The following is a 25,123-nucleotide window of genomic DNA, read 5'->3' as shown; positions in this document are numbered from 1 at the left end:
AGCCGCCGCCGCCCGCGCCGCCGCGCGCAGCCCGCAGCCGCGCGATCCGCGGCCCCCGCCCTTCCCGGGCGGCTCGCTCGCTCGCCCCTCCCCGAGGCCCGCGGTGCCCCCTCAGCGGGTCCCGGCCCGGCGCTGGGCTGCGGGCGGGCTGGGCGGCGCGTCCGGCGACTCGCACAGGAAAAGCGGACGGCGGAGGGAGGGAGCTGGGGGGGATGGGAGAAGGGAGGAAGAGGGAGAAGGAGGGAGCGCGGAGGAACGGAGGAGAGAGGGGCCAGGAGGGAGACGCGAGGGAGGGAGCGCCAAGCAGGCTGCGGCGGGGGGAGGCGCCGCGCCACTTGGCCCAAGCCGAGGGGCCCGGGGCGCGCGCTTGGCAAGGTGGGGAGCCCGCGGGCCCGGCGCGGGAGAGGGCGGGCCGGGAGGGGCTGTGAGTGCTAGGGCAGACGTCGGGAAGGCCGGAGAAGTTTGGGGGCGACCGGGTAGGGTCCGTGAAGGGGGTGGGTGAGGCAAAAAAGCAGCGTGGGAGGGGGTGTAGTTATCTATGGGTATAAACGTGGGGTCAGATGAAGACATAGGGGGATGGAGTTTCTGGAAAACTAGAATTTGGGGAGGGGTGGTTGGTGCTGGGAACAGTGAGACGAATCCGGGGGTGATGGAGAGCCAGTGAGAGACCGAAGGGATGTCGTGAGGAGAGCAAAAAGGGGGGAAGGTGCGACCAGAGACATTAATCTAGGAGAGACTGGAGTGCTGGGGGGGGGGAAGGGTCCAGAGAGCAAGGGCTTCTGGTGCAGCTGAGGGTAGCTTCCTTTGGCAGACAGAATGGAGGTAAAGGGGTTTAAAAAAAGACTGAAAGCAGTGGAAGGTGAGGAAGGGATCTGTAGAGGGAAGGCCTGTGCTGGGGAAAGGCTGGAGTGCGGATGGACAGGCAGGGAGTAGTGAAGGGCCCTCTCTTCCCTCCAGTAACTTCCCCCCTTTGCCCTCCCAAGTCCATTGGAAGTGTTCTGTAATCATACTAAAGGGCCTAGAGAAGGGGTCAGGTGGGGATTAGGCTCAGAGTGGGCTCAAATCCCTAGGTGCACTGGTTCGCCATTCCCAGAAGACCCTCCAGCCCACTGCCCCTCCTCCATCACCCCTGCCAGTTCACCACCCACTCTGTCTGGGCTCCCTCCTGGCCCCACACTCAGCAACATCTCCCAGGACAAAGGACAGCAGTCGGGGGGGTGATTTGGGGGAAGACTGGAAGAGAGAGGCTAGCTGGTAAACGAAGAGCTGGAGCTGGAGTTTGGATTGGGAGCCCTGGGGAGCACTCTTCTGGTTTTGGGGTGGGCAGAGGGTGGTGCCTGTAAGTGCCAGTCCAGTTAGAGGCCAAGGGTGGGCCCTGAATTGGCAAGGCTCCCCCCTACCTTCTGGAAGGAGGTTGGCAGTATGCCCCCTAATTCCTGGGGCCGACTTAGCCAAATTCTGAAACCCAAAAGCTCTCAGCAGATACCAGCTCTGCCCCTCCCCCACACCGGGAGCAGGGACCTAAAACTGGAAGCTTCCTTGGCCCAGGAGTGAATCACCAGGTTCCTTAAGTTGCCCAGGCTCACTTGCCACCCCGTGCCCTCCAGCTTTGCCCCACTTTTCCCAGACTCCTTGAATGCTCCTTGAGGGCCCCTGCCTCTCCCTCCCCACCCCACTTTGGGCCAAGGCTCCTCCTTCGGCCTCACATCCTCCCCTCTGCACCTCCTCTCTTTCTGCACTGCCCAGCTCAGTCGGCTCCTGGGCCCTGGCCCAAGCTATCCCCACCGCTCACAAGCTGTGCCCTTCCCTCTTGTTTTATAATCACTAGGGATTGGTTAACTTGTCCCAGCCTAAAAGGAAATGGTGGGCCAAGGTAGTGATGCAGATGGGGAAAAGTCAAAAGACAAACCAGGTCCGGGCTCATTTCCTGTATATCTACCTGAGGGCCAGCCGCAGGGGACATTACACACACACACACACACACACACCTTGTCCCTCAATCCAGCTCCCTCTCCTGGCCCCAGCCCCCACCCCACCCCGCGGGTCTCCAAGCAACAGCACAAAGGAGAGAGGGACAGTGGAGGCCCAGGCTGTAATCCAATCCGACCTACTACCTGTATGTGTGGGTGGGGGGAGGCCGGCTGTCAGAGAAAGTGACCTAGGGAGAGGGAGGAGGGCAGAAAGAATACAGGGGAGAGGTGGCTCAGGCCAGCAGTTACTGAGCAAAGATGGGTATCAGACCGCGGTGAGGCCCAGAAAGGTGCGGGGAGCCTGAAACGGGGCACTGACAGAGAGGGGAAACCTGAGATGGCCACCTGGGAATTCAGAGGCACTGTTTTGGAGGGGGGCAAGTGGCTCCTGGACCTGGGAGTGGCTGGGGCGGCAGGGACTCAAGAAGGAGCCGAGCGATAGGTTGGGATTCTCTGGCAGCCCTGGAGCCGCGCAGGATGGCGGAAGGAGCCCAGGACCGGAACTCAGAGAGTAGCAGAAGCAGAACCCGACTGAAATGAGGCCCGCAGAAGGGACAACCTTAAATCCCTCCCCCACCTCGCCTTCCAGTCTGCGTCCTGCAGAATCGTGACTCCCCCTAGTGGCCAAGGCTCCCCGGGTGCACACCCTATCAGATGACACCCACCGGAGGACTCCACTGTGCTGCTGGGGGGGGGGGTCCCGCTAGGATGTCCCTGCCCCAAGCTGAGCATCTTTGAATGGCTGATGGATCGCAGGAGTCCACTAAGCCACCTGCCCTCTGCCCAGTACCGCAGGCATGGGCACTGGGTTGCCTCAGGCCCTCCCCTGTAACCTCCCACCCACTCCCCATCCTCCAGGGAGTCCCAGAACTAGCCAGGATTTCACAGGCAGAGGCCCACAGCTTAACCTGAAGCACATTTTCAACCCTGAGCCCACACTCCCAATTTACCTGGGAGCATGAGCACCACCTGGCTGGGAGGGGGTGGGCAGTGTCTCCTTCCCCCATTGGCCACACTGGTCTTCCTCTTTCTGTGCAAGATCCCCCCACCTAGCTCTGCTCTCCAGCACCCACATCCCCCCATCTTCTGCCCCTCATAAAGACTACAGTAGCAGTACTCAGACTCAGTGATGCATGGTGAGTCAGACTTTAATGGCGGTGCTCTTTTCAACGCCACGGGGGCGGTGGCGACAGTGGAACACGGCACAGGGTGCTGTGGCACAGCTGGAGGGAGCAGGGAACCCAAGGTTGGGGGGTAGGGAGGGTGGTAGGGAAGAGTCCCCTAGGTTCACAGCCCCCACTCTGGGCTGAGTTAGGCTTCCATTAGTGCACACACAGAACTTATTCTGTTAACTGTTTCCGTTCTAACGAGATCTGGCCACTCAGGCCATCTTTGGACCCACAGCCACATGAGATCCAGAGGCATAGTCCCCTCAGCTCAGACCACATGCAAGCCCTTGGGTTACAAAGGAATGATTCATTAACAGGGTGCATGAAAAATAAATAAATAAATACACTAAGGCCTTGGGCAGGCATGGCTGCACACCCAGCCCTGCCCAGCCCTGCCCTCCCCCCAGGCACCAGGCACACCGTTCATGGCTCATGTGCAACCTGGAAGCACAGGGAACAGAACAAGGCACAAGCAATGACACGCAGGCCTCTCTCAATACCCACACGTCAGTGCCAATGCTTGGTCACGCACACTCTGCTTTCTCCCATGGGACCCCACATCACCCTCGTTCCCATGGCCAGTGTTTGAAGGATGAGAGCATAGAAAGGAAGGGGAAGTGGAGAGTGTGGAGCCCCCAAAGAGCAGGCCAGGAGGAGGGGAGCAGAGCTGGGGCAAGGTGCCAGTAAGCCAAGGAGCAGCCGGAGCAGGCAGACCAGGGAAGCGGTGGGCACCCAGGCCCTGGGGGTGAGCTATCACAGGTCACCAGGACAGCAGGAGGAGGTTCTGGGAGGAGGGGACAGAGAAACCAAATCTCAGGCAAGTGGAGCCAATCACAGCACACTGGGATTGCGGAAGTTGTGTCCGGCGAAGCGGGCCTCATCCCCCAGCTCTTCTTCAATTCTGAGAAGCAAACCAGAGGAGAAGCAGTTGGAGGAGTGTAAGGGCCCAGCATCCCCTCCCAAGTAGCCCCCAGCTGCCATCTGCCCTCACACCCCAGCTCTTGAGTCTTGTCCCATGGGCAAGCATTCCCAGCCTCCCGATGTCCTGCCAGGCTGAACCTCAGTCGCCCATCTGGACATCTACCAACAGGCCCGGGTGTGGGAGACGGAAGCCTCGGCTACCCTCACCTCATGAGCTGGTTGTATTTGGCCAGACGCTCAGAACGGCACGGGGCGCCAGTCTTGATCTGAAACATTCCAGAAGTTAGGCAACTCAAGACCTGCTCCCCATGAAAGGAAACTACTCCTCTGGAAACTTCCCCAACACCCTCCAACCACCCAGGAAGAGGGAGTCGCCAGAGCAGAGGAGTGCTCCCTCTTCTCACCCACCTGGCCTGTGCACAGCCCCACCACCAGGTCAGCGATGAACGTGTCCTCGGTCTCTCCCGAGCGGTGACTCACCATGACTCCCCAGCCGTTCTCCTGGGCCAGCTTGCACCTGCATCCACACATCAGAACTGATCCCCCAGCCCACACACCAGGCACTTCCTTCCAAGCCCCAACAGGCCCAAGTCAAGAAACACAGGAGGGAAGCTATCTGGGTGGGTGGCAGAGAAACGGGGCTAGCGACACCTCCTGTGGGCTCCCTGCTCTCTTCAGCATCCTCACTTCTTAGAGGGCTCCTGCAGGACCAGGGCCAGGCAGGGTCACTCACGCTTGGATGGCCTCCGTGACTGAGCCGATCTGGTTGACCTTGAGCAGCAGACAGTTGCAGGCCTTTTCCTCCACAGCCCGCTCAATGCGCTTTGGGTTGGTCACTGTCAGGTCATCACCCACGATCTGGATCCCCCCATTGGCTGTGAATTTGGACCAGGCGGCCCAGTCATCCTGGTCAAATGGATCCTCAATGGAGACCACTGCAGAGGGAAGAGTAAGGGGATTGTGTGTCCTCTTTGGGTCTCAATGCCAGGCAGGAAAAGCCCCCTCTTTGAGTCCCTGGAGTGTAATTAAACTGGCTCCTCCATGTACTCCCTATGTAAGCCTGCCCTGACAGGTCCTTATCCTGATTATACCATAAGATTTGCCAATAACTGGATTTCCGAGCCTCTCTCCCAACCTAATGCTGCATTTGCCTATCCTATCCCTTCGCCATCACTAGTCTCAGGGCTTCATTCTGCAAATTTTGTCTGTTTTCTCTTATCATGGCAGCTGGACGTCCCATCCTGGGGGAAAAGGCCTCAAGAAGCCTCGGCAAGGGTCATTCGGTTCTTCCCCAGCCTCCCCCTCAATCCACACAGCAGTCCCCACTCCACGCAGCATCTGCAGTGCACCCACGATACTGAAATATGCTCATGTCCCCTCCCTCCCCCAGATCCCAGAAGCAATGACTTTGATCTGGATCTGAAGCAGATGGAACTGATTCATCCAATTTATATTGTAGATGAAGAGTCTTCAAAAAGTCCACACACAAAAAAAAGCATGTAGAGAAAACTGTGCATGGATTTCAAAACTCTTTGGATGGAAACACACTTTTAATTCCATTCTGCCCCAGTCTTTGCAGAGTAAGCCCAGTGTCGGCAGGGAGCACTGTGGAGCCTACACCACACAGCCCAGACCCCTGTCCCCCTGCCCTGCTCTCCCTCACACAGCCCTCGCTCTCACCAGGATAGTTCCTGACAAAGTCTTGATACAGGGCCCCCAGCTGGTCTCCGGTGATGTATCGGGAAGGATCCGCAGGAGACTTGAAGTCCAAGTCATATTTGCCATCACGATGAAACTCTGAGGCAGCAACATCCATGCCAATGACAATCTTTTCCGTGTAGCCAGCCTTGTCAATGGCTTCCTTTACCAACTCCAAGGCTGGGGCGGGCGACAGTGAGGAGACACAGCAAGATTATCATTACAAAAAAGGTTGATCAGGGTGGTCTCAGTGGCTACAGTCCTCGCCTTACACACCCGGGGATTCCATATGGGCACTGGTTTGTATCCCAGCTGCTCTATTTCCCATCCATCTCCCTGCTTGTGGCCTGGAAAGGCAGTGGAGGACAACCCAAAGCATTGGGGCCCTGCGCCCGTGTGGGAGACCAGGAAGAAACTCCTGGCTTCTGGCTTTAGATTAGCTCAGTTCTAGCCATTGCAGCCATTTAGGGAGTGAACCAGCAGATAGAAGATCTTTTTTCTCTTTGTCTTTCCCTGTCTCTGTAAATCTGCCTGGAAAAGCAGATTTCCATTTAAAAATTAAATCTTTAAAAAGGAGAGAGAAATCCAGCAGACAGAAATATCAAAGATCACCAGATAGTAGTTCCTCAAGCCAACATTCAAGTACACTCAGCCAATTTGGCCCCAGAGCCTTAACTCTCAACCACTAGCTGTATCGCTTCCCTTCACGATGCTGTTTCTCCCAGGCCAGAGAACAATGAGGGATCACAGAGTGGCCTCAACATGAGGGCAGAAAGGGAACATGACTTGGAATGGATTTTCTGGAGCATGGCACAGCTCACCAAATCATTAAATCATGGCTCCTGTGGCATTAAAGGATGGGGTGGCCCCCACAGCTCACCTAGATCATCACCCAGAATTCTAGGGGCTCCCATGAGAGGTCCCATGGATGAGCCCATCCTCAGAGCTGGTCCCTATTGGAGTTTCCAGAATTTCCAAGGACACTGCCCCTACACTGCTCAGGCCTAGTTGGAGTGTGACCCCTCCTAGTTACCCTGGGAGTTATTCAAGCCTGGAGTGGGGTTCCCAGCCTCACCTTCACTGTTCTCCAGGATGTTGGGCGCAAAGCCCCCCTCGTCCCCCACGTTGGTGGCATCTTTGCCATACTTGTCCTTGATAACTCCCTTGAGTGTGTGGTAGACTTCTGCTCCAAGTCGCATGGCGTCCCGGAAGCTCTCGGCGCCCACTGGCAGGATCATGAACTCCTGCATGGCCAGCTTGTTCCCAGCGTGAGAGCCACCGTTGATCACGTTGAAGGCCTGGGGAACCACAGTGATGTCCAAGAGCCCCGACCTCCCCACTCAGAAGCGTGAAGCCTCTTGGCCCCCAAGCTTTCTCAGTAGCTGTTAATACTTTACTTCCCTCCCATCGCAAGATTTCAGGCTGCCTCCCACACACCCGGGGCAGCCCAGGCCTGACCCAGGTGGCGCTCACCGGCACAGGCAGGATGAGGTCTGAGTTCCCAGCTAGCTGAGCAATGTGGCGGTACAGAGGCAACTCCCGCTCAGCTGCCCCGGCCTTGCACACAGCCAGGGACACACCCAGGATGGCATTGGCGCCAAACTTAGCTAGGAGAGTACAGAGGAAGGCATTGAGCCAGATAGGTCCCCCTCCCCTCCAGCCCCTGCCTCCACCAATACTCTCCAAAAAACAGCCAGGAGAGGGGAACCCCTCCTTTCTGACCACCCCACTCCATTTTATCTGGCAATCTGCAGCTGAGAAGGGTGAGTTGAGAGGAATAGCACATGGATCTGCCCTTCTGAAGACCCCAGAAAATCCCACACAGCTCCCTCTTCCTAATGCCACAAGCAAGTTCCTCCTGTCCAATGTCACAGTCTGCCACTGTCTGAGTTTGGGAGGACCCTGGATGAGCCCTAGGACTCTCATTCCCCCAGGAAGCCCCACCCCCAGCAGGGGCTCCTTCCTCTCTCCATCCGTCCCCTGGCACTTGCCCACGCCGCTCCCTCCCCTGCCCTGCTTACACTTGTTCTCAGTCCCGTCCAACTCCAGCATCAGGTTGTCCAGCCTCTCTTGTTCCACCACGGAGATACCCTGTGGGCAGAGCCCCCATCACCCAGGGCCTGGACGGAGGCCTCCCCCACGCACACACAGCTGGCACACTCCTGGCCAAAGGGCCACCCACCTGCAATAAGGGATTTGAACCCCTCTGGAAGCAGGGGGGCAGTGAGAGGGTCTACCCCCTCCCCACCCCAAGAGTCTCTCCATGACTCTACACCTGCCCTTCCTGAACTAAGAGCAGGCCTCACCGAGCTGACGAGGGCTGGCGCGATGGTGCTGTTGACGTGGTCCACTGCCTTCAGGACCCCTGAGGAGAGGAAGGGAGGACCAGTGTGGCAGGGGCAGGTGTGCCATAGACAGCTGGGCACTTGTATGAGGTAGGGGTACAAGACTGAGGGGTGGCAAAGCTTGGAAGAGAGATAAGGCCTCACCTTTGCCCAAGTAACGCTGTTTGTCCCCATCTCTCAGCTCTAGGGCCTCATAGATGCCAGTGGAAGCACCACTGGGCACTGCAGCCCGGAAGAGACCTGGCAAAGGACCAGGCAATGAGGAGGGGGAAGGAGGACACTCTAGGGACAGAGGATCCTTCAGCCCTCCAGTCCTAAATTGCTGCCCCACCAGCCCGCCCTCACCACTACTCCCTCAGACACACACACACAGAGCCAGATGCACAAGCAGTGGCCTCACCCACAGTGGGAGCGCACAACAAGGCAGCCATTGCTGGCAGTACACCTAGGCACACACAGGTGTACAGGCACACAGGCGGAGTACAGGCACATCTCGTAGACTCAAGCAGAACACAGGACACATGTCCTGGCTCCCCCACAAAAGGATCCTGCAACCCCACAATCCAGCCTTCTGAGCTGGACCCAGCACCTCATTCCCCTCCAACCCGAGCCAGTCCCAAAGTTAGGGCAACAGGAAGGCTGACCCGACCCCAAGATACCTTTGGCAGTGTAGAGATCCACCTCCACCGTGGGGTTCCCTCGGGAGTCCAGAATCTCCCGGGCCCAGATCTTCTCTATGGACATGATGGCTGGGATCTCGTGGGGTGGAAAGGGATGGAAAAAGAAAGGTAAGAAGCTTACAGAGGTGGAGCCTGTAGATGGGGCGGGGCCAAAGGCTGGGAGGGATGGGAAAGAGGTTACTGCAATGGGTGGGGGGTGGGGAGAGCAGGACTGCGGTCGGGATCCCCCTCCCCCGCCCAGTGGGAAGAAGCGAAGGTCACTGCAGTGGGGGGTGGGGTGCCATCAAAGGAGAAGATGGGAGGGGTTCGGGAGGGCAGTGGTTCCCACGACCAAGGGGGGAGGTGGGAGGCGGGTAGAGGGTGGCACCCCGTGTCTAAATGGCTGCCGGGCTTACATTTTTCCTGGGAGCCAGCAAGAGGATGGGCTGTCTGGCCTTCAGTGCCTCTCCTCCACAGCCCCGACCCCTTCCCAACTTAGCAGCCCAGCCTGCTGACACCCTGCCCCACCGCAAGGGCTCGGCCTCCCTCCCAAGGGATGTGCGGTACAGGAGGCTGGGGATACGGTTTTAGGAAAGGCCCTCCGGTCCCTGGGGATAGTACGGGGGAAGGAACAGGATTCCAGACCCTCTGCGGGCCCCGGGCTCTCCGCCACCCCCTACGATCCCCCCCACCTTCCGCGTCTCCCTAGGCAGCTGAGGGAAGGGAATGTGGGAGGAGGGGGCGGCAAGGCGGCGCAGGAAAGCGGGAATCGAGGAAGTCTGGGGACGCTAAGGAAGGTGAGCAATGACATTTCCCCAAATGCAAAGCAGAAAGCCGCGCTGGACTAACTTAAGCGACCAACCGACCAACCGACCAACCGATAGAAACGGAGGCCAGGACCGGCAAGCGGAAAGAGGCAGGCACGGGTGGGGAAGACGCAGCCAGAAACAGGTGCGCAGGGCCTGGCACCTGAATGAGGAGGGGGTGAGACAGGAGCTGGCGGACGAGGCGCGAGCCCGGGAGGCGCGGGTGGTGGGGCAGGTGCGCAGCACCGCGGGGCGAAAGATGCGCGGAGGCGGGGAGAGGAGGCTGGGGGCACAGCAAAAGGGAGGCGGGGGGCCGCAGGGGCGCTGGGTGGCCAGGGCTTCACCTCGGGGCTGCAGACTCAGCTGGTGGCAGCGGCGGCGGGAGTGGCGGCAGCAGGAGTGGCGGTGGCGGTGGCAGCGGCGGCGGCGGCGGCGGGCGGGGGGCGGCGCCTATAGGGCCAGACGGGCGCATGTGACCCGGAGCCCCCGATGAGTCAGGAGCTGCCGGTGGAAGCGCACGTACGTGGAGGGAGATAGCGGGGTGGGGGAAGGCTTGAGGGAAGAGATGGGGGAGCGACTGGGACACCCCATGACCTGCCCCCGCCGCCCCGTTACCTGCCTGCCCATACCCACGGCTGCCCCTCTAGCAAATGACAAGTCCACCACACGTTGAGCCGAGGCCCACCATGCCGGCGAAGCCTGCGACAGACTCCAATCTTAAAACCTGTCAGAAACGCATCCAAATGTGTCTTTATTGGAAAACCCCCGCACTGCTGCAGCCACAGCCACCCGCTTGCTTCCTTCTGCCCTCCAGCCCTGCCCAGGTGAACACCCCAGAGGCCGTGAGGAATTTCCAGCTCTGGGTCGCGGGGAGGCATCTTAGATGTGGGGTGAGGGGGTACCAGGTGTCTGGAGGAAGAGACCCAGGAGTAGGGCCTGTGCCCCATTCGCGCTCCACAGCTTTCCAGGGCTCAGCGGCTTCCTGCCTCACTGCCTTCCTGACTACCCGCCTAGTCCCCTAGCCCCGTGTTCCTACTGTTAGCACAGGATCTTCCTCTTGTGCCTTCTCTCTTAGGCCCCTCTGATGCTTCATGTACCACCACCAACCTCCAGCTGACAACCCCCAGCCGGGCACTTGCCCCACTTGGCCTTTCCCAGGTGGTCACTCCATTGTCAGCCGTAGCTGCCCACTCCCCCACCTGCCTGTCCCCGGCCTCCCAGCACCACCCCCTCTGCAGTTCTCACTCTCAGGACTCTGGTCTTCTCCTGACCCTAATCCTTCCTCCCCACCCTTGCCCGACACACCTGCTCCTTCAGCCCCTTCACTCCCCCTGCCTGCCCAGCCCTTGGCCTCCCTGCCACCTCCCGCAGCGTCCACAGAGGCCGTGAGAACAGCTGCTACTGCAGCGCAGGGTCCTGATCCGGGTTCTGCCCCTGCTCAGCCTCCTGCTCCTGCTCCTGCTCCTCCTTCAGCCGCTGGCGGATTTCCTCAGCCTCAGCCTGCTCCTCCTCCTCAAAGAAGTCCTTGTCCAGGCGTTCGAGGTGTGCGATCTGCACCAGGGCCTCCTGACGGTAGTCAGTCTCATCCGCACACGGGTTATCCAGCAGCACCAAAGCTCGCAGCTTGGGCAGGTCCCGGAGCTTGGCCAGCTCCGACAGGTCAGCCACCATGTTGCCTCTGCCAACGGGATCAAGAAGGGTCCACCCAGGAATGATGGGCTTTGATTGGCAGCCAGCTACTAGGAATGGGGTTTCTGGGGGCACCTCCCATTGGGTTCCAGTTTTCCTAGAAACACTGTTAGGATTGGCTGACCGTATTATATGGTATTGCCATATTTGCAGCACAGGGGCTGTCCAATCCCACTCCTGTCCTACTTTTGTCTTTCAAGGACTTCCCAGGTGTCATATTTTCCTCCGTGATATGTTCTCTGTACCCCCTTGGAGCAGGAAGGCTAGGCTTCCCATCCTTCTTGTAGCTGGTGAGGAACCAGCAAACCTCCCTTGCAAAAAAAAAAAAAAAAAAAAAAAAAAATTCTTGTTAAACTTATATAAACAGAGGCATTTGATACGGTAGTTAATTTGCCACTCGGGATACCCACTTCCCCTGTACCAGAGACCTTGGTTCAAGTCACAGTTCTGTTTTCAACCCAGCTTCCTGGTAATGCACCTGGGCAGCAGGTGACAGCCCAAGAGCTTGGGTTCTAACCGCCATGGTGGGAGTCCTGCAGCGGATTTCTGGCTCCTAGTTTGGACCTGAGTCGGTCCTGTCTTTGGCAGACATTTGGAGAGTGATCCAACAGGCACAAGCTCGCTCACTACCTTTGAAATAAAATTAAAATATGACTTTTAAACTGTCTTAACAGCTATCTATTCATTTGGAAGGCAGAATGACGGAGATGGAGGGAGATCTTTCATCTTCTGATCCAAGATGAAGAAAGTGGAAGCAGAGTAGCTAAGACTCAAAAAAACAGCCACTTCCTGGGTCTGGCAGGTAGCCTAGTAGCTAAAGTCCTCGCCTTACATGCGCCAGGATCCCACATAGGTGACAGTTTGTGTCCCTGCTACTCCACTTCCCTTCCAGCTCCCTGCTTGTGGCCTGGGAAAGCAGTCGAGGACAGCCCAAAGCCTTGGGATCTTGCACCTGTGTGGGAGACCTAGAGGAGGTTCCTGGCTCCTCGCTTCAGATTGGCTCAGCTCCAGCCATTGCAGCCACTTGGGGAGTGAGCCAGCAGATGGAAGATTCTGTCTCTCCAAATCTCTGTGAATCTGTCTTTCCAATAAAAATAAATAAATATTAAAAAAAATTGTTTATTTCTATTGGAAACTCGCCAAGCAGTTGCACTTCTCAAGCGGCCTCAACAGACAGAGCTTAGCTGATCTGAAGCCAGGAGACAGCAGCTTCTTTCGAGTCTCCCATGTGGGTGCAGGATCCCAAGGCTTTGTGCCATCCTCGACTGCTTTCCCAGGTCACAAGCAGGGAGCTGGAAGGGAAGTGGAGTAGCTGGGATACGAACCAGTGCCCACTGGGATCCCGGGCATGCAAGGCAAGGATGGGAGTACCGAGGGGCACGAATGGGCACATACCTTAGGTTGAGGTACTGCAAGGACTTCATCTCCTTGGAGAAGCCACTCAACGTTTCAATCTGGTTGTCTCGAAGATGCAAGGTAGTGAGACTGCTCAGGTTCTCCAAGCCTTCCACCTTCTTCAGCATGTTCTGGGCCTAGATTCCCAGGACACAGGAGAAAGGGAGCGGGAACAGGAAAGTAAGAGATAAAACCCAACAGGTGGAGAGGAGTGAGGGCAGACAGCGGAGCTGACCACCCTGCAGAAGGTCCCACCAGAGCCACTTCGGGTGAAGGAAGAGACCCTTCCGCCCACCCCAACCCCTCCCCTGAGATGGCTGGAGGGCCACCCGAGAATAAAGCAGTCCGGGAGACTAAGTGGCCTCCTTCCTTAGCCTGAAGGATGCACCTCAGTCATGGCCCATTTTCACACCTGTCTAATCCACGCAGGAGTGTAAGTAGCCCTGCTACATGGGGCGTGCCTTTGCTGCTGAGCCTGCCCCAGTATCTGGAAGGGCTCAGCAGTGACCCCAGTCATTACAGGGATGAGGGAGTGGGCAGCCGAGTTCATATCCTAACTTCCAGAAAGGAGCCCTCTTCCTTGCCCCCACCTCCCCACAATGCCCCAGGCAGCCACCAGGTAGAGGTTTTTCAGCTTGGGTAGGTTAATGCCCATGGTGCTTTTCAGCTGGTTTCCACGCAGCTCCAATGTGTGCAGGCTGCTCAGCTTTTGGGGGTCCAGTCCTGTCACCATCTGGATACGATTGCCTAAGGAGGAAGAAAGCATTGAAGACTCAAAGGGTGACATGGATGTCCAGCCTCAGGACTGCAGACCAATGGCTTTTCTAATCTAGGTGGACAGCGGAGAGAAATGGCCCCAGCTTCCCACCTCCTGGGCCCTGGGACAAGTGGCCTGGGAGTCTAAGGATCGGAGGGACACATACATGTTCACCCTAGCCTCTGAGGAATGACCAGTGCATCTTAGCAATCTGCAAATCTTTTATTTTTTAAGATGTATTTGAAAAATAAATTTATTTATATTTGAAAGGCAGATTTTACAGAGAGAGGAAAGACAGAGAGAGCCTCCATTTGCTGGTTCACTCCCCAAATGGCCACAATGGTCAAAGGTGATCTAATCCAAAGCTAGCAGCCACGAATACTTTTCTATCTCCCACATGGGTGCAGGGGCTCAAGGCTTTGGGTATCCTCTGCTGCTTTCCCAGGCATTAAAGAGAACTGTATTGGAAAGAGGGCAGCCGTGACTTGAACCGGCACCCATGTAGGATGCTGGCACTACAGGCCAGGGGATTAAACTCTGCATACTGTACTGACCGTTAAGATTTAGTTGAAAGCCAGTAATAGAGAGGGAGAAAGACAGAAAAAGACCTCCCGTCTACGAGGCAAAACAACTTAGGGCTTGGCTAAGCCAAAGCCAGGAATCTGGAATTCCATCCTGGTCTCATGTGGGTGGCAGGGGCACACACACTTGGACCATCTTCCACTGATTTCCTAAGTACATTGGCAGGGAGCATGATTGGAAATGGAGCAGCTGGGATTGATGCCAGTGTTCATACGGGGATGCCAGTGGTGTAGGCTGTGGCTTAACCTATTGAGGGAGGCCCCAGAAGTCAGCATGTCTCCCTCCTTCTCCCTCAAATCTTTGCTCAGATTTCAACAACTCATGATGCTTGTCCTGACAACCTATTAGTAACGGCCACTGATGCACCTAGTTCTTACTCTGATCTATTTTTTTCCATAACACTTAAGTCTTTTTTAACATACTATATTAGTTGACTTACATATCATGTTCCTTGCTCATTATCTCTCCCAGCTAGAATGTCATCTATATGAAAATAGGGATTTTTCCTTGCTCTGTTAATTGCTGTACCTCCAACATGGAGAACAGTCACAATGACATTATGAGTCATAACTGAGTATCTCCATCAATGATGCATAGGCAAGGACTGCAGTGCCTACTTCCGCTGGCCCGGGACTAGAGAGGCAAGGCTCTCAGGCCGCCCCGACTACGGACCCACCTTTGAGATCCAGGCTGGCTAGACGAGGATGAGCAATGCCTTCCGTGTCCGTGATCTGGTTATAGGCAAAACTGGCCATCTGCAGGTAGGGCAGTTCATTGAGCTGGGCACTGTGCAGCCGATTATTGTCAGCCTTGAGCCAGAGCAAATGCGTGAGGTAATTGAGTGGGGACAGGTCCGTCACGTGATTGTCAGAAATATCCACGTAGCGCAGATGAATGTAGGATCGTAGCAAGGAGATGTCTGTTAGGTCTCTAAGAGATGAGAAGAGATGGAGGAAGAACCAGAGGGAGGGTTACGAATCCAGCAGACTGGAAGAGGTGCCGAAGCAGAGGGCAGTATGCAGAGGGCTTACAATGGAGAAAAGAAGGGTAACAAGTGTGGTTGGGGACAAAATGTAGGCAAGGGGGCAGGAAGGGAGGAGGAAGAACTCACTCCCGAATGTCTACAACAGCCAGGTGCAGGGGTCCGTGCAGTAGGTGTGAATAACACAAAGGTGTGAAGAGAACAGCTCCCTGATTGGCAGGGCCCAGGGAGCTTCCAGCTACTTGGCAGGGCCTAGCGGATTCATCTCTGACCACCTTGACGCAGTTTTCACCCCCTTTCGCATGGGCACTCAACCACCCCACTAAGAATTTTGTATTGAGGCATTGTCTGCCCCTGTGAGATGGCTTTTACAACCAACATGAGCTTAAGAGTTAATGTTACTGATAATGTCCTGGTGAGTGGGCCTTTAACTGCACACAGGAGTACAATCACCCATGCTATTTCCAGACACCTTATTGTGTACCTACCCATTGCCATAAAATCTGGCCAGGACATTTAGCATGCTTTCTGGGAAATGGCTTGATAAGAATTTTACAAACTAATGGGAATGATAGGAGTATGGGTTAAAACTGTCAGGACAAAAAATATAGCTACTGGGACCCTAAAAGCTATCTTGTTACTGGGACCCTAAAAGTTATCTTGTTACTGTGACCCTAAAGGCTATCGTGTTACTGGGACCCTAAAGGCTATCCTGCTAAGGCAAAAAAAATACAGTTACTGTGACCTTAAGGGTTAGCCTGTCCTTGCAACTCTTCAGAGCATAGAAAATGTAGTTGCTTTAGCTGCTTTCATAATTTCTAACTAGAGGAAATATAGGCTGATTTCACTAACATCACAAAGATATACTTTTGATTATTATTTGATCACTTATGAGGTTGTAGAACCTGCAGTTGTAGAGGAACTTAATGTTTGGAACCTTTTGTCTTAGATCTTTGTTTTTTCTCTTTTGATGTATTTCTCTCATTAAGTGATGGATAAGTTGTAGAATAAGAATTGTAGCAAGAGTGTATTACTGAATAAGATGTGTTGTCTACTGAGAAATTCTTGGCTGCAACGTTGGAATGGATAATGCCCTGTCTTGAGGTGAAACAATTTGCAGAATTGTCTTTGGAAACACTCACTTGTCCATTGCAGAATTGAAACTTAAATGGAGTAAACTTGGCTCATTGCTAATTACAATTCTTTCCGCCGTTATAACTCTTGCTTTACTTGTTCAGTTAACAAACTGTGTGAGCTTGCTGACCTAATGGCCTTTAGTGCCAATGGCCCGTAATCCCCATAGACCAAGACCCCGGACTTACTAACCCATACATAATTCAAGGTAGGGGCCTGGTTGTCACAGGTGGCGCCAAGGTTAGAGCCCAGACCTGAGGAGAGCGGATGAAGACTGGCAAACCAAGATAAGCAAGGAATGTGGGATCCTTCCTCAATCATCTCTCAGGAAGCTGTAAATTGTGCCCCCCTGAGGCTATGTCAAAATGCCCCTAAAAGAAAACCTTGTATTGCTTTTGTATAAATAAAGTGGACAGCTTTCTCGCAAGGTCCACAATCATCAAGGAATCCTAGTGGTCTGTCTCTCCTTTCTTTCTCTCTTCTTCTTTCTACACCTATCTCACGCACCCTTCCAGAGCTCCGAACTCTCGGCTGGAGCTGGACTCCGGCAGCCAGGTCTGGGTCAGGCTAGAGCCAGGAGCCAGGAGCTCCAAGCTGCTCTCCCACGGGGTGGAAGGGACCATCAGCTTCTGCCTCCCCAGCTGCATTAGTAAGAAGCTGGATGGAAAGCAGAAAAAAGAACAAACCTCAGAAGAGCATGCTGGGATGCCAAAATGCCAATGTCCTAACTCACTGTGCCACAATGCTGAGTCACTTCCACCACCACCACCGCCACCACCACCGGAGGCAGGTTCTTGGCAGTGAGCGGAAATCTTAGGTCTGTGAAGGACAGAGAACCCTCACTCTGAAGGGCAGATGAAGGAGTCAGCAAGAACCCCCGACATAACCTCAGTCTCCAGTTTCCCAGGAGTCTCAGAGCTGCTGAAAAGCAAATTCTCTGCTTCCCTCCCCGCTAATCCAGGACAAGACAGACAGAATTAGCCCAAACATCATGAAGCGTGTGGGAAAGATGAGGCCCTACAGTGGGCCAAGGCCTCATCTGCAGCCCCCACCCCACACCCATAAACGCACCTCTCTTTAATCTCCAGCTTGACGTAAGCATGAGCCAGGCCACTGCCCGTCTTACAGAGTAAGGAAAGCCCTTCCTTCATCACGTACTCCGTGAGGGGCGTGGGAGCCCACTGTGGGAGGAAGCCGAGATGCAGCGAGGGGTCCCTCTGCGGCCCCACCACAGCCCCCGGCTCTAGGACCGCCCCCGCCATGAGTGCTCACGTCCTCGGAGAGTTCTTCCCCCTCTTTCCTGTAGTCCTCCCATTCCTCTGTCTCCTTCTCATCATCATCTTTTTCGAAGTCCTCCTGATCTGGCTCAAAGTCTTCCAGATCATCTTCGTCTGACATCGCTCCTTCCACCTGCGGACTCCGCAGTCAGATCCAGCTCCCCGACCTGAGGAAAAAGGTCACGTCCAAGGACGGGTACCCTGCCTACCACCCTTGCCTCCCAACCGTGCTGCGTTCCTCATCTGCTCCAACAGCGCGTTTGACCCACTGACACGTCTACTGTGGACCCTGCTCCCTTCACGATGCCTTTGCCAGACCTGACTCGTCCTACCCTGGCAGCAAGCGCCAGCTGCGCTGGTGGTGACCCTGTCTGGTTTCTAGAACTTCCCTCCAGGTCTTCCCCCTTCTCCTTAAGCCCATTCTCCTTCAAGCCTTAACCAAACCCTCCCTTTCCTCCCACTCCCCTCATCGTTGCCTTCCATCCCTAGCCCCAACCCGTGCAATGCTTCCGAACTGTTGCCTCAGCGCCATTTCCCTGGTTCCTCTGGCCCCTGACGTACAATCTTGTCGCAAAGGGGCGCAGGTTCTGCTGCAGAGGGTCTGGGTTCTCAGAGGCAAGGACTAAGTTTTTTAAGACTGGAGGACGGATTGTGCACCTGCCGTTGCTATGGCAAACGGGGTGGGGTCCTGCAGCCTCCAGCAGCCCCTAGAGCGCGGGGACCAACTGAACTTCCAGCCAGCCCCGGAAGGGGTGGTCAGTGGTTGCCTGGTTACGGAGCCAACTTCCCAACGGGGAACCCAGATGGGGCTCTCGGAGAGGGCCAAGGCTGTCCGTGGGCGGATCTCACAGGAGCGCAGGTGGACAGGGAGGAGAGGTGTCACCCCTGTGTCCCTGGAGACGTGAAACCGAACACCCTGCTTGCAAAAATGTGAATTCAGAAAAAATCACCCTCCATGCTTGCAAGCAAAAGGAGGCGAGGGGAACGCTAGGATAAGGAGAAAGATCCTCTTTCTCCCCGCTCCACTCCCGTAGGCCTCAGCCAGTAGTTATTTTCCAATAAACCTTTGGAAGGTAGCAGAAGGAATCCAAGCCCAAGATATTTTTGTTTGTTTTTTTCTTTTGTTAAAATTTTTCATTTTGTTTATTGAAGATTTATTTATGGGCCCGGCACGGTAGCCTCGTGCCTAAATCCTCACCTTGCATGTGCTGGGATCCCATATGGGATTTTTTTTTTTTTAATTGAAAAGGCAGATTTACCTAGAGGAAAAGATATTTCATCCCTGGTTCATTCCCCAAATTGCTGCAAGAGCAGGAACTGAGCCAATCAGGACCCAGGAGCTGCATTCGGCGGTCCCACGTGGGTGCAGGGTCCCAGGGCTTAGGACCATCCTCTGCTGCTTTCCCAGGCTATACCAGAGAGCTGGAGGGGAAGAGGAGCAGCTGGGACATATGCTGCTGCCCATGTGGGACGCTGACAAAGGTGAAAGATTAGCCCTTTAGGACCCGAGTTGTGGTCTTGGCAGGTCTGTCCATGAGCAACTTAACAAAAGTCTTCTCCTCTGTGCAAGAACTGTTAATAGCCGACAGGAATCCAGTATGAGTTGTCCTGGACTAGTTGGATGGAGCATTTGGGGGGGTTAGGAAGAAGGAGAATCCAGCAACTGCCATTTAAAATACTCCTAGTCCAACGTTATTCTCTCGCTAAGGACTGATAGGGTTAGGCCCAAGCACCCAGCGACAGTCCTGAAGCTGGAACGCGTGTCTGGGAAGTGATGGGCACTGCGCCCCTCCCAGTGACCATCTCATCTAACCATCCTGGGACATCTCAGAAGAAGAAGAAACTGAAGGCCATGGAAATTGATAGTTATAGAGTCATTTTAGCCTTGGGAAAGGAGAATATTAGCAATCTTGTGTAAGGTAAATAATCAGATAAGGTAATTCTACATTAGATTTTACCAAGGTTACTTGAGGAAACGGGATTACAAGTCAAGTAGGGGCAGGCATTGTGACACAATGGGCTCACATCTCCTGGTGGGGACACCCATACCCCAAAACAGGATGCCAGTTTGAGTCTCAGCCACTCTGCCTTTCAGATAGGACTTCCTGTTTGTCTGCCTGGGAGGCACCAAATAATGCCCCCAAGGACTTGGGTTTCCACCCCCGTCACGGGAGACCCCAATAGAGTTTCTTCTACCTCTTAGCTTTTCCTGGCCTACCCCACTATTGAGGGCATCGGGGGAAGGAACCAGCAGGTGGAAGATCTCTACATCTTCCACTTTCACCATCACTGTCTTTCAAATTTATTTATTTATTTTTTTTAGTTTAGGGGTTGGTGTTCTGGCATAGTGGGTAAAGCCATTGCCTGCAATATCAGTGTACCATATGGGCACGGGTTGGTGTCCCACCTGCCCTACTTCCAATTCATATTCCTAACAGCTTGAGAAAAGCAGCAGGAGATGGCCCCGTGGGAGATGCAGATAGGGTTCCTGGCTCACGTCTCGTGTCTCCAACCTGGCCTAGTGCTGGCTGTTGCAGCCATCTTGGGATAGTCTTAAAAAAAATAGTAAGTTTAAATTCACACATAGAGGAGACATGAAAAATTTCACAGAAAACAAATATTATGAAAAAACTATGAATGGGCTTAAAAATATTTTTGCACAAATTTTTTAAAATCTTTATTTTTTTTTAGTGAAAAAGCACATATACAGGGAGGAGAAAGATCTTCTCTCTGCTGAATTACTTCCCAAGCGGCTGCAACGGCCAAAGCTGAGCCGATTCGAAGCCAGGAGCTTCCTCTGGGTCTGCCTCGCGAGTACAGGGTTCCGAGGATTTGGACCATCTTCTATTGGTTTCCCAGGTCACAGCAGGGAGCTGGGTGGGAAGTGGAGCAGCTGGGACACAAACTGGCGCCCATGTGGGGGTCCCAGCATGTGCAATGTAAAGATGTAGCCACTGGGGGGCCCGGCGCCACCGCCTAACCTAGTGGCTAAAGTCCTTGCCTTGAATGCACCAGGATCCCAATATGGGAACTGGTTCTAATCCCATATGGGCCCTGGTTCTAACCCTGGCAGCCCTGCTTCCCATCCAGCTCCCTGCTTCTGGCCTGGGAAGCAGGATGGCCCAAAGCCTTGGGACCCTGCATCTGTGTGGGAGACCTGGAAGTGCTCCTGGCTCCTGGCTTTGGATCGGCACAGCACCAGCCACTGCGGTCACTTGAGGAGTGAATCATCAGACCGAAGTTATTTCTCTCTCTGTCTCTCCTCCTGTCTATATATAAATCTGACTTTGCAATAAAAATGAATAAATCTTTCAAAAAAAGATTTAGCCACTGGACCATTGCACTGGATCAAAATTTCTTCAATATTTAAATGTATTTTTACTTGACAGACATGATAAACTTTTGTGAAGAGAATGGAAGAGAGGGTGGGTGGGAATGAAGGAGGGGGAAGACAGAAAATAAGAGTGAAGAAAGGCAGAGACTAGGCCTTTGATTTCCCTAAAGGCCGCAACAGCCAAGATCGGGCCAAGCTAAGCCAGGAGTCCGGGGCCCTCCCACATGGGTGGGAAGCATCCAGCTACTTCAGCTGTCACCTGCTACCTTCCAGGGTGTGCATTAGCAGGAAGTGGGGATCCAGAATTGGAGTTAGGACTTGAACTGCTTGCTGGTGTTCCAACGTGTCTTAAGATGCCTGCCCAGGATCGGGCTGGGTTCCAACACCCACTGGTTTGTGTAGCAGACAGGCCTGAAGGCAGAACTGAACCAGTAATTGCAACCACCAGTATGTGCATAAGCTGATCTGGGCGAAGAACTGTGCCAGACCCTGCATTGGCTTGCACACACAAGAATCAGGACTGGGATCACCTCAGAGGAAGTTTCTTGGGGATCACCCAATTGAATTGCTGGACTCAGAACCCCAACCATGGAAAGAATTGCAGGTTCCATGGTTTAGCCGTGGAGTGCTTGTGTCAGAGCTGGGCCTCCTCAGTGGCTTAGAGCAGTGGACAGCATATCCAGGTGCACATGGGGATATGGCGGTACACTGGAACCTGCAGAGGACACCTGGTACCATAACAGAGGACAGAACAAATTGATCAACTACTCCAGCCATGTGTTGGCAGTGAATATCTGGGCAAATGGAGACTCTAAGGTGAACTGTGTCAGCCAGTGGATTCTGGAGTGATTTCATCATGCTTGGAATGGCCAGACTGGTAGTAATTTGGAACTGTTCAACTATTGAAACCTCTTGAGCAGGACCCTTGGAGCATGACCCAAATTGGAGACCCCGGGGTGGCATCAGGTGGCTGTCCTCCATCCCAGGGTGCAGGGGCATTTGGAAGGCTGGGTGCGGCTTCTCTACTTGTTCCCTCTTCCTCCAGGTAAAGGAAGAAAAAAAAAAAGGAGAGAGAGAATGTGGAAATAGTGATCTCACCCCTCTTCCTGTAGCCCTTGGCCATTATCACCCTAAGCAACTATCATCAAAATAAATATGATTAGGGCCCGGTGTGATAGCATAGTGGTTAAGGTCCTCGCTTTGCATGCCTGGGATCCCATATGGGGGCCGGTTCTAATCCCGGCAGCTCCATTTCCCATCCAGCTCCCTGCTTGTAGCCTGGGAAAGCAGCTCAGGAGAGCCCAAGGCCTTGGGACTCTGTACCCCGTGGGAGACTCGGAAAAGGCTCCCGGCTTTGGATCGGGCAGCTCTGGCCTTTGCGGCTGCTTGGTGAGTCAATCATCCAACAGAGCTTCCTCTCTGTATATCTGACTTTCCAATAAAAGTAAACAAATCTTTTAAAAAAGTTAAAATATATTTTTACTTATTTAAAGATGCATTTTAAAAAATATTAAAAGTATTATTGGAAAGTCAGATACACAGAGAGGAGGAGAGACAGAGAGAAAGATCTTCCGCCCGATGATTCACTCCCCAAGTGAGCCGCAACGGCTGATGCCATGCTGATCCAAAGCCAGGATCCAGGAATTTCCTCCAGATCTCCCACACAGGTGCAGAGTCCCAAGGCTTTAGGCTGTCCTCGACTGCTTTCCCAGGCCACAAGCAGGGAGCTGGATGGGAAGTGGAGCCATGGGGATTAGAACTGGTGTCCATATGGGATCCCGGCGCGCTCAAGGTGAGGACCCCAGCCGCTAGGCCACGCTGCCGGGCCCTATTTAAAGGTTTATTTAATTTTATCGGAAAATCAAATATGCAGAGAGGAGAGATCTTCCACCCACTGACTCACTCCCAAAATGGCCGAAGCAGCTGGAACAGAGCCAGTGCAAAGCCAGGAGTTAGGAGCCTCTTCCAGGTCTCCCACACGGGTACAGGGTCCCAAGTCTTCGGGTCATCCTCAACTTCTCTCCCAGGCCACAGTCAGGGAGCTGGATGGGAAGCAGGGCTGCCAGTATTAGAACCAGCGCCCATATGGGATCCTGATGCATGCAAGGTGAGGACTTTTGTTGCTAGGCTACCCTGCCAAGCCCAAGATTTATTTTTATTAGAAAGACAGATTTACAAAGAGGAGGAGAAACAGGAAGATCTTCCACCTGCTGGTTCACTCCCCAGATGGCCACAATGGATGGATGGGAAATGGAGCAGCCAGAGGTGCCCTTTACCATCCTGATGGGGCTTTGCTCTGAGCCAGTGGCAGGTGCTGAGGCCAGCACAGGTCCCTTCCTCAAAGCACTCACAGACCAGTGAGGGGGAAGATATCAAGGAACGACACGGGCTGGCATCATAACAGGAAAACATCTCACATGGGCACAAGCTTGAGTCCTGGCTGCCCCACTTCCAATCTAGCTCCCTGCTAATCGCCTAGAGAAAGCAGCAGAAGATGGCTCAAGTACTGGGGCCCCTGCCATCCATGTGGGAGGTCTGGATGAAGTTCCGGGCTGCTCTCTCCATCTCGGCCCAGTCCCGGCTGCTACAGCTATCTGAGGATTGAAGCAGCAGATAGAAGACATCTTTGTGTGTCCTTCTCTATGTAATTCTTCCAAATAAATAAATTCTTAAAAACCAGGCAATCCAATCCATTAAGACAGATGGCTTTTTTTAAAAAAATTTATTTTTATTGGAAAGGCAAATATACAGAGAGAAGGATATAGAAAGATCTTCTGTCCATTGGTTCACTCCCCAAGCAGCTGCAACTGCTGGAGCTGTTACAATCCAAAGCCAGGAGCAAAAACCTCTTCTGGGTCTCCCACGTGGGTGCAGGGTCCCAAGGCTTTGAGCCATCCTCGACTGCTTTCCCAGGCCACAAGCAGGGAGCTGGATGGGAAGTGGAGCTGCCGGGATTAGAACCGGCGCCCATATGGGATCCCGGGGCTTTCAAGGCGAGGACTTTAGCTGCTAGGCCACGCCGCCAGGCCCATAAATGTCTTTTAATAAAAATAAAAGCCCGTAGTGTAAGGAATCAAGAAAGCGTCTGTTGGGCCTGACACAATAGCCTAGTGGCTAAATCCTCGCCTTGCACGCACCAGGATCCCATATGGGCCCTTGTTCTGATCCTTGCTGCTGTGCTTCCCATCCAGCTCCCTGCCTATGGCCTGGGAAAGCAGTCGAGGACGGCCCAAGGCTTTGGGACCCTGCACCCACGTGGGAGACCTGGAAGAGGTTCCTGGTTCCCGGCTTCGGATCGGCACGCACCGGCCCGTTGCGGCTCACTTGGGGAGTGAAACATCGGATGGAAGATCTTCCTCTCTGTCTCTCCTCCTTTCTGTATATCCAGCTTTCCAATAACAATAAATCTTTAAAAAAAAAAAAAAAAGACATTTATTTTTATTGAAAAGGCAGATACACTGAGAAAAGGACAGAGAGAAAGATACTCTGCTGGTTCATTCCCCAAGTGGCCACAATGGCCAGAGGTGAGGTGGTCCGAAGCCAGGAGCTTCTTGCAGATCTCCCATGTGGGTGCAGGGTCCCAAGGCTTTGGGCCATCTTCCTCTACTGTTTTCCCAGGCCATGGGCCGGGAGCTGGGTGGGAAGTAGAGCAGCTGCGACATGAACTCATGCCCATATGGGATTCTGGTATTTGAAGGTGGAAGATTAACTGATTGAACCATTACACCAGGCCCTACAGAGCTTTTAAAAAGCATCAGGGAATAATTTCCTAACATAGAGATGCACTAATAGCGCCTGTTGGGGGCAGAGCGTCCAGACAGAGAAGTACCTGGAATGAAGCTAGGAGAGAAAAGGGCCAAGCCTGTGTAAGGAGGGCAGGCGGCCTTGCTGTGTGGTGGGGTGGGGGCTGGGGGAATGAGGCAGAAACTGGAAACAGAGCTGGGTCCCCCGATGAATGTGGGTTACATCCTGAAGGCAGTGGGGAGCATGGAAGGTTGGACTTTGCGTCGGTTGGCCAGGCCTGAATTTAGCATGTATGACAGATGCCTCCAAAGCCCTCAGTTGCCCTCCCGCACTGGCTGGCTGGTCCAGATCACGCTCCAACCGCAGCAGAATGCCTAATCAAAACGAAGAGGACACATTACAGAAATGCATGTGCAACACCACGTGAGTCTGTGTTGTTCCTCAGGGATGTCACCAACGCCAGTCTTCCACATTAGAGCACCCTCAGTCCCCGCACTTACCAGCCAGCCAACAGGCCTGAGAAGGCAACGGCTTGAGCCCCTGCCCACCCACTGCCATGGAGTTCCCGCCGCCCTCCCTGCTCCGTCACCCACCACCTTCCCCACCTTCCTCCTGTGGCCATTTGGGGCACGAGCCAATGGGTGCAAGATCTCCAGTTTTG

The 25,123-nt window shown here is 54.3% G+C and overlaps 2 protein-coding genes across 2 annotated transcripts; both read right to left on the bottom strand.

The window, feature by feature from the left end:
- Window positions 1-3,184: 3,184 nt before the first annotated feature.
- On the bottom strand, window positions 3,185-10,093 carry ENO2 (enolase 2). Its single transcript, XM_004596394.3, has 12 exons — window positions 9,913-10,093; window positions 8,763-8,859; window positions 8,248-8,343; window positions 8,065-8,123; window positions 7,780-7,849; window positions 7,232-7,365; window positions 6,834-7,056; window positions 5,741-5,938; window positions 4,794-4,995; window positions 4,469-4,577; window positions 4,268-4,326; window positions 3,185-4,040 (listed from the first exon to the last, which is right to left on the bottom strand). The coding sequence occupies exons 2-12, from the start codon at window positions 8,845-8,847 to the stop codon at window positions 3,971-3,973; spliced, it is 1,305 nt and encodes a 434-aa protein (XP_004596451.2). The 5' UTR covers window positions 8,848-8,859; window positions 9,913-10,093; the 3' UTR covers window positions 3,185-3,970.
- Window positions 10,094-10,876: 783 nt separating this feature from the next.
- On the bottom strand, window positions 10,877-17,569 carry LRRC23 (leucine rich repeat containing 23). The gene is made up of 6 exons (XM_004596462.2): window positions 17,380-17,569; window positions 17,179-17,288; window positions 14,668-14,921; window positions 13,269-13,399; window positions 12,653-12,789; window positions 10,877-11,246 (listed from the first exon to the last, which is right to left on the bottom strand). The coding sequence occupies exons 1-6, from the start codon at window positions 17,503-17,505 to the stop codon at window positions 10,967-10,969; spliced, it is 1,038 nt and encodes a 345-aa protein (XP_004596519.2). The 5' UTR covers window positions 17,506-17,569; the 3' UTR covers window positions 10,877-10,966.
- Window positions 17,570-25,123: the final 7,554 nt, after the last annotated feature.

This window comes from Ochotona princeps, chromosome 27 (genome assembly GCF_030435755.1).
Source record: "Ochotona princeps isolate mOchPri1 chromosome 27, mOchPri1.hap1, whole genome shotgun sequence".
Classification (NCBI taxonomy): domain Eukaryota; kingdom Metazoa; phylum Chordata; class Mammalia; order Lagomorpha; family Ochotonidae; genus Ochotona; species Ochotona princeps.
The sequence above is the reverse complement of the archived record's forward strand: the minus strand, read 5'-3'. Positions and strand labels throughout refer to the sequence as shown.

Coding starts and splice junctions, on each gene's coding strand:
- ENO2 (XM_004596394.3), bottom strand. CDS start 8,847: ATGTCCATAGAGAAGATCTGGGCCCGGGAGATTCTGGACTCCCGAGGG. Junction 8,344..8,762: donor GGATCTCTACACTGCCAAAG/GTATCTTGGGGT, acceptor GTCCTTTGCCAG/GTCTCTTCCGGGCTGCAGTG. Junction 4,578..4,793: donor GTCACGGAGGCCATCCAAGC/GTGAGTGACCCT, acceptor GTGTGGATGCAG/GTGCAAGCTGGCCCAGGAGA.
- LRRC23 (XM_004596462.2), bottom strand. CDS start 17,505: ATGTCAGACGAAGATGATCTGGAAGACTTTGAGCCAGATCAGGAGGAC. Junction 12,790..13,268: donor AGCTGAAAAACCTCTACCTG/GTGGCTGCCTGG, acceptor CTGGGAATCTAG/GCCCAGAACATGCTGAAGAA. Junction 11,247..12,652: donor TTGCAGTACCTCAACCTAAG/GTATGTGCCCAT, acceptor TCCCGTTGGCAG/AGGCAACATGGTGGCTGACC.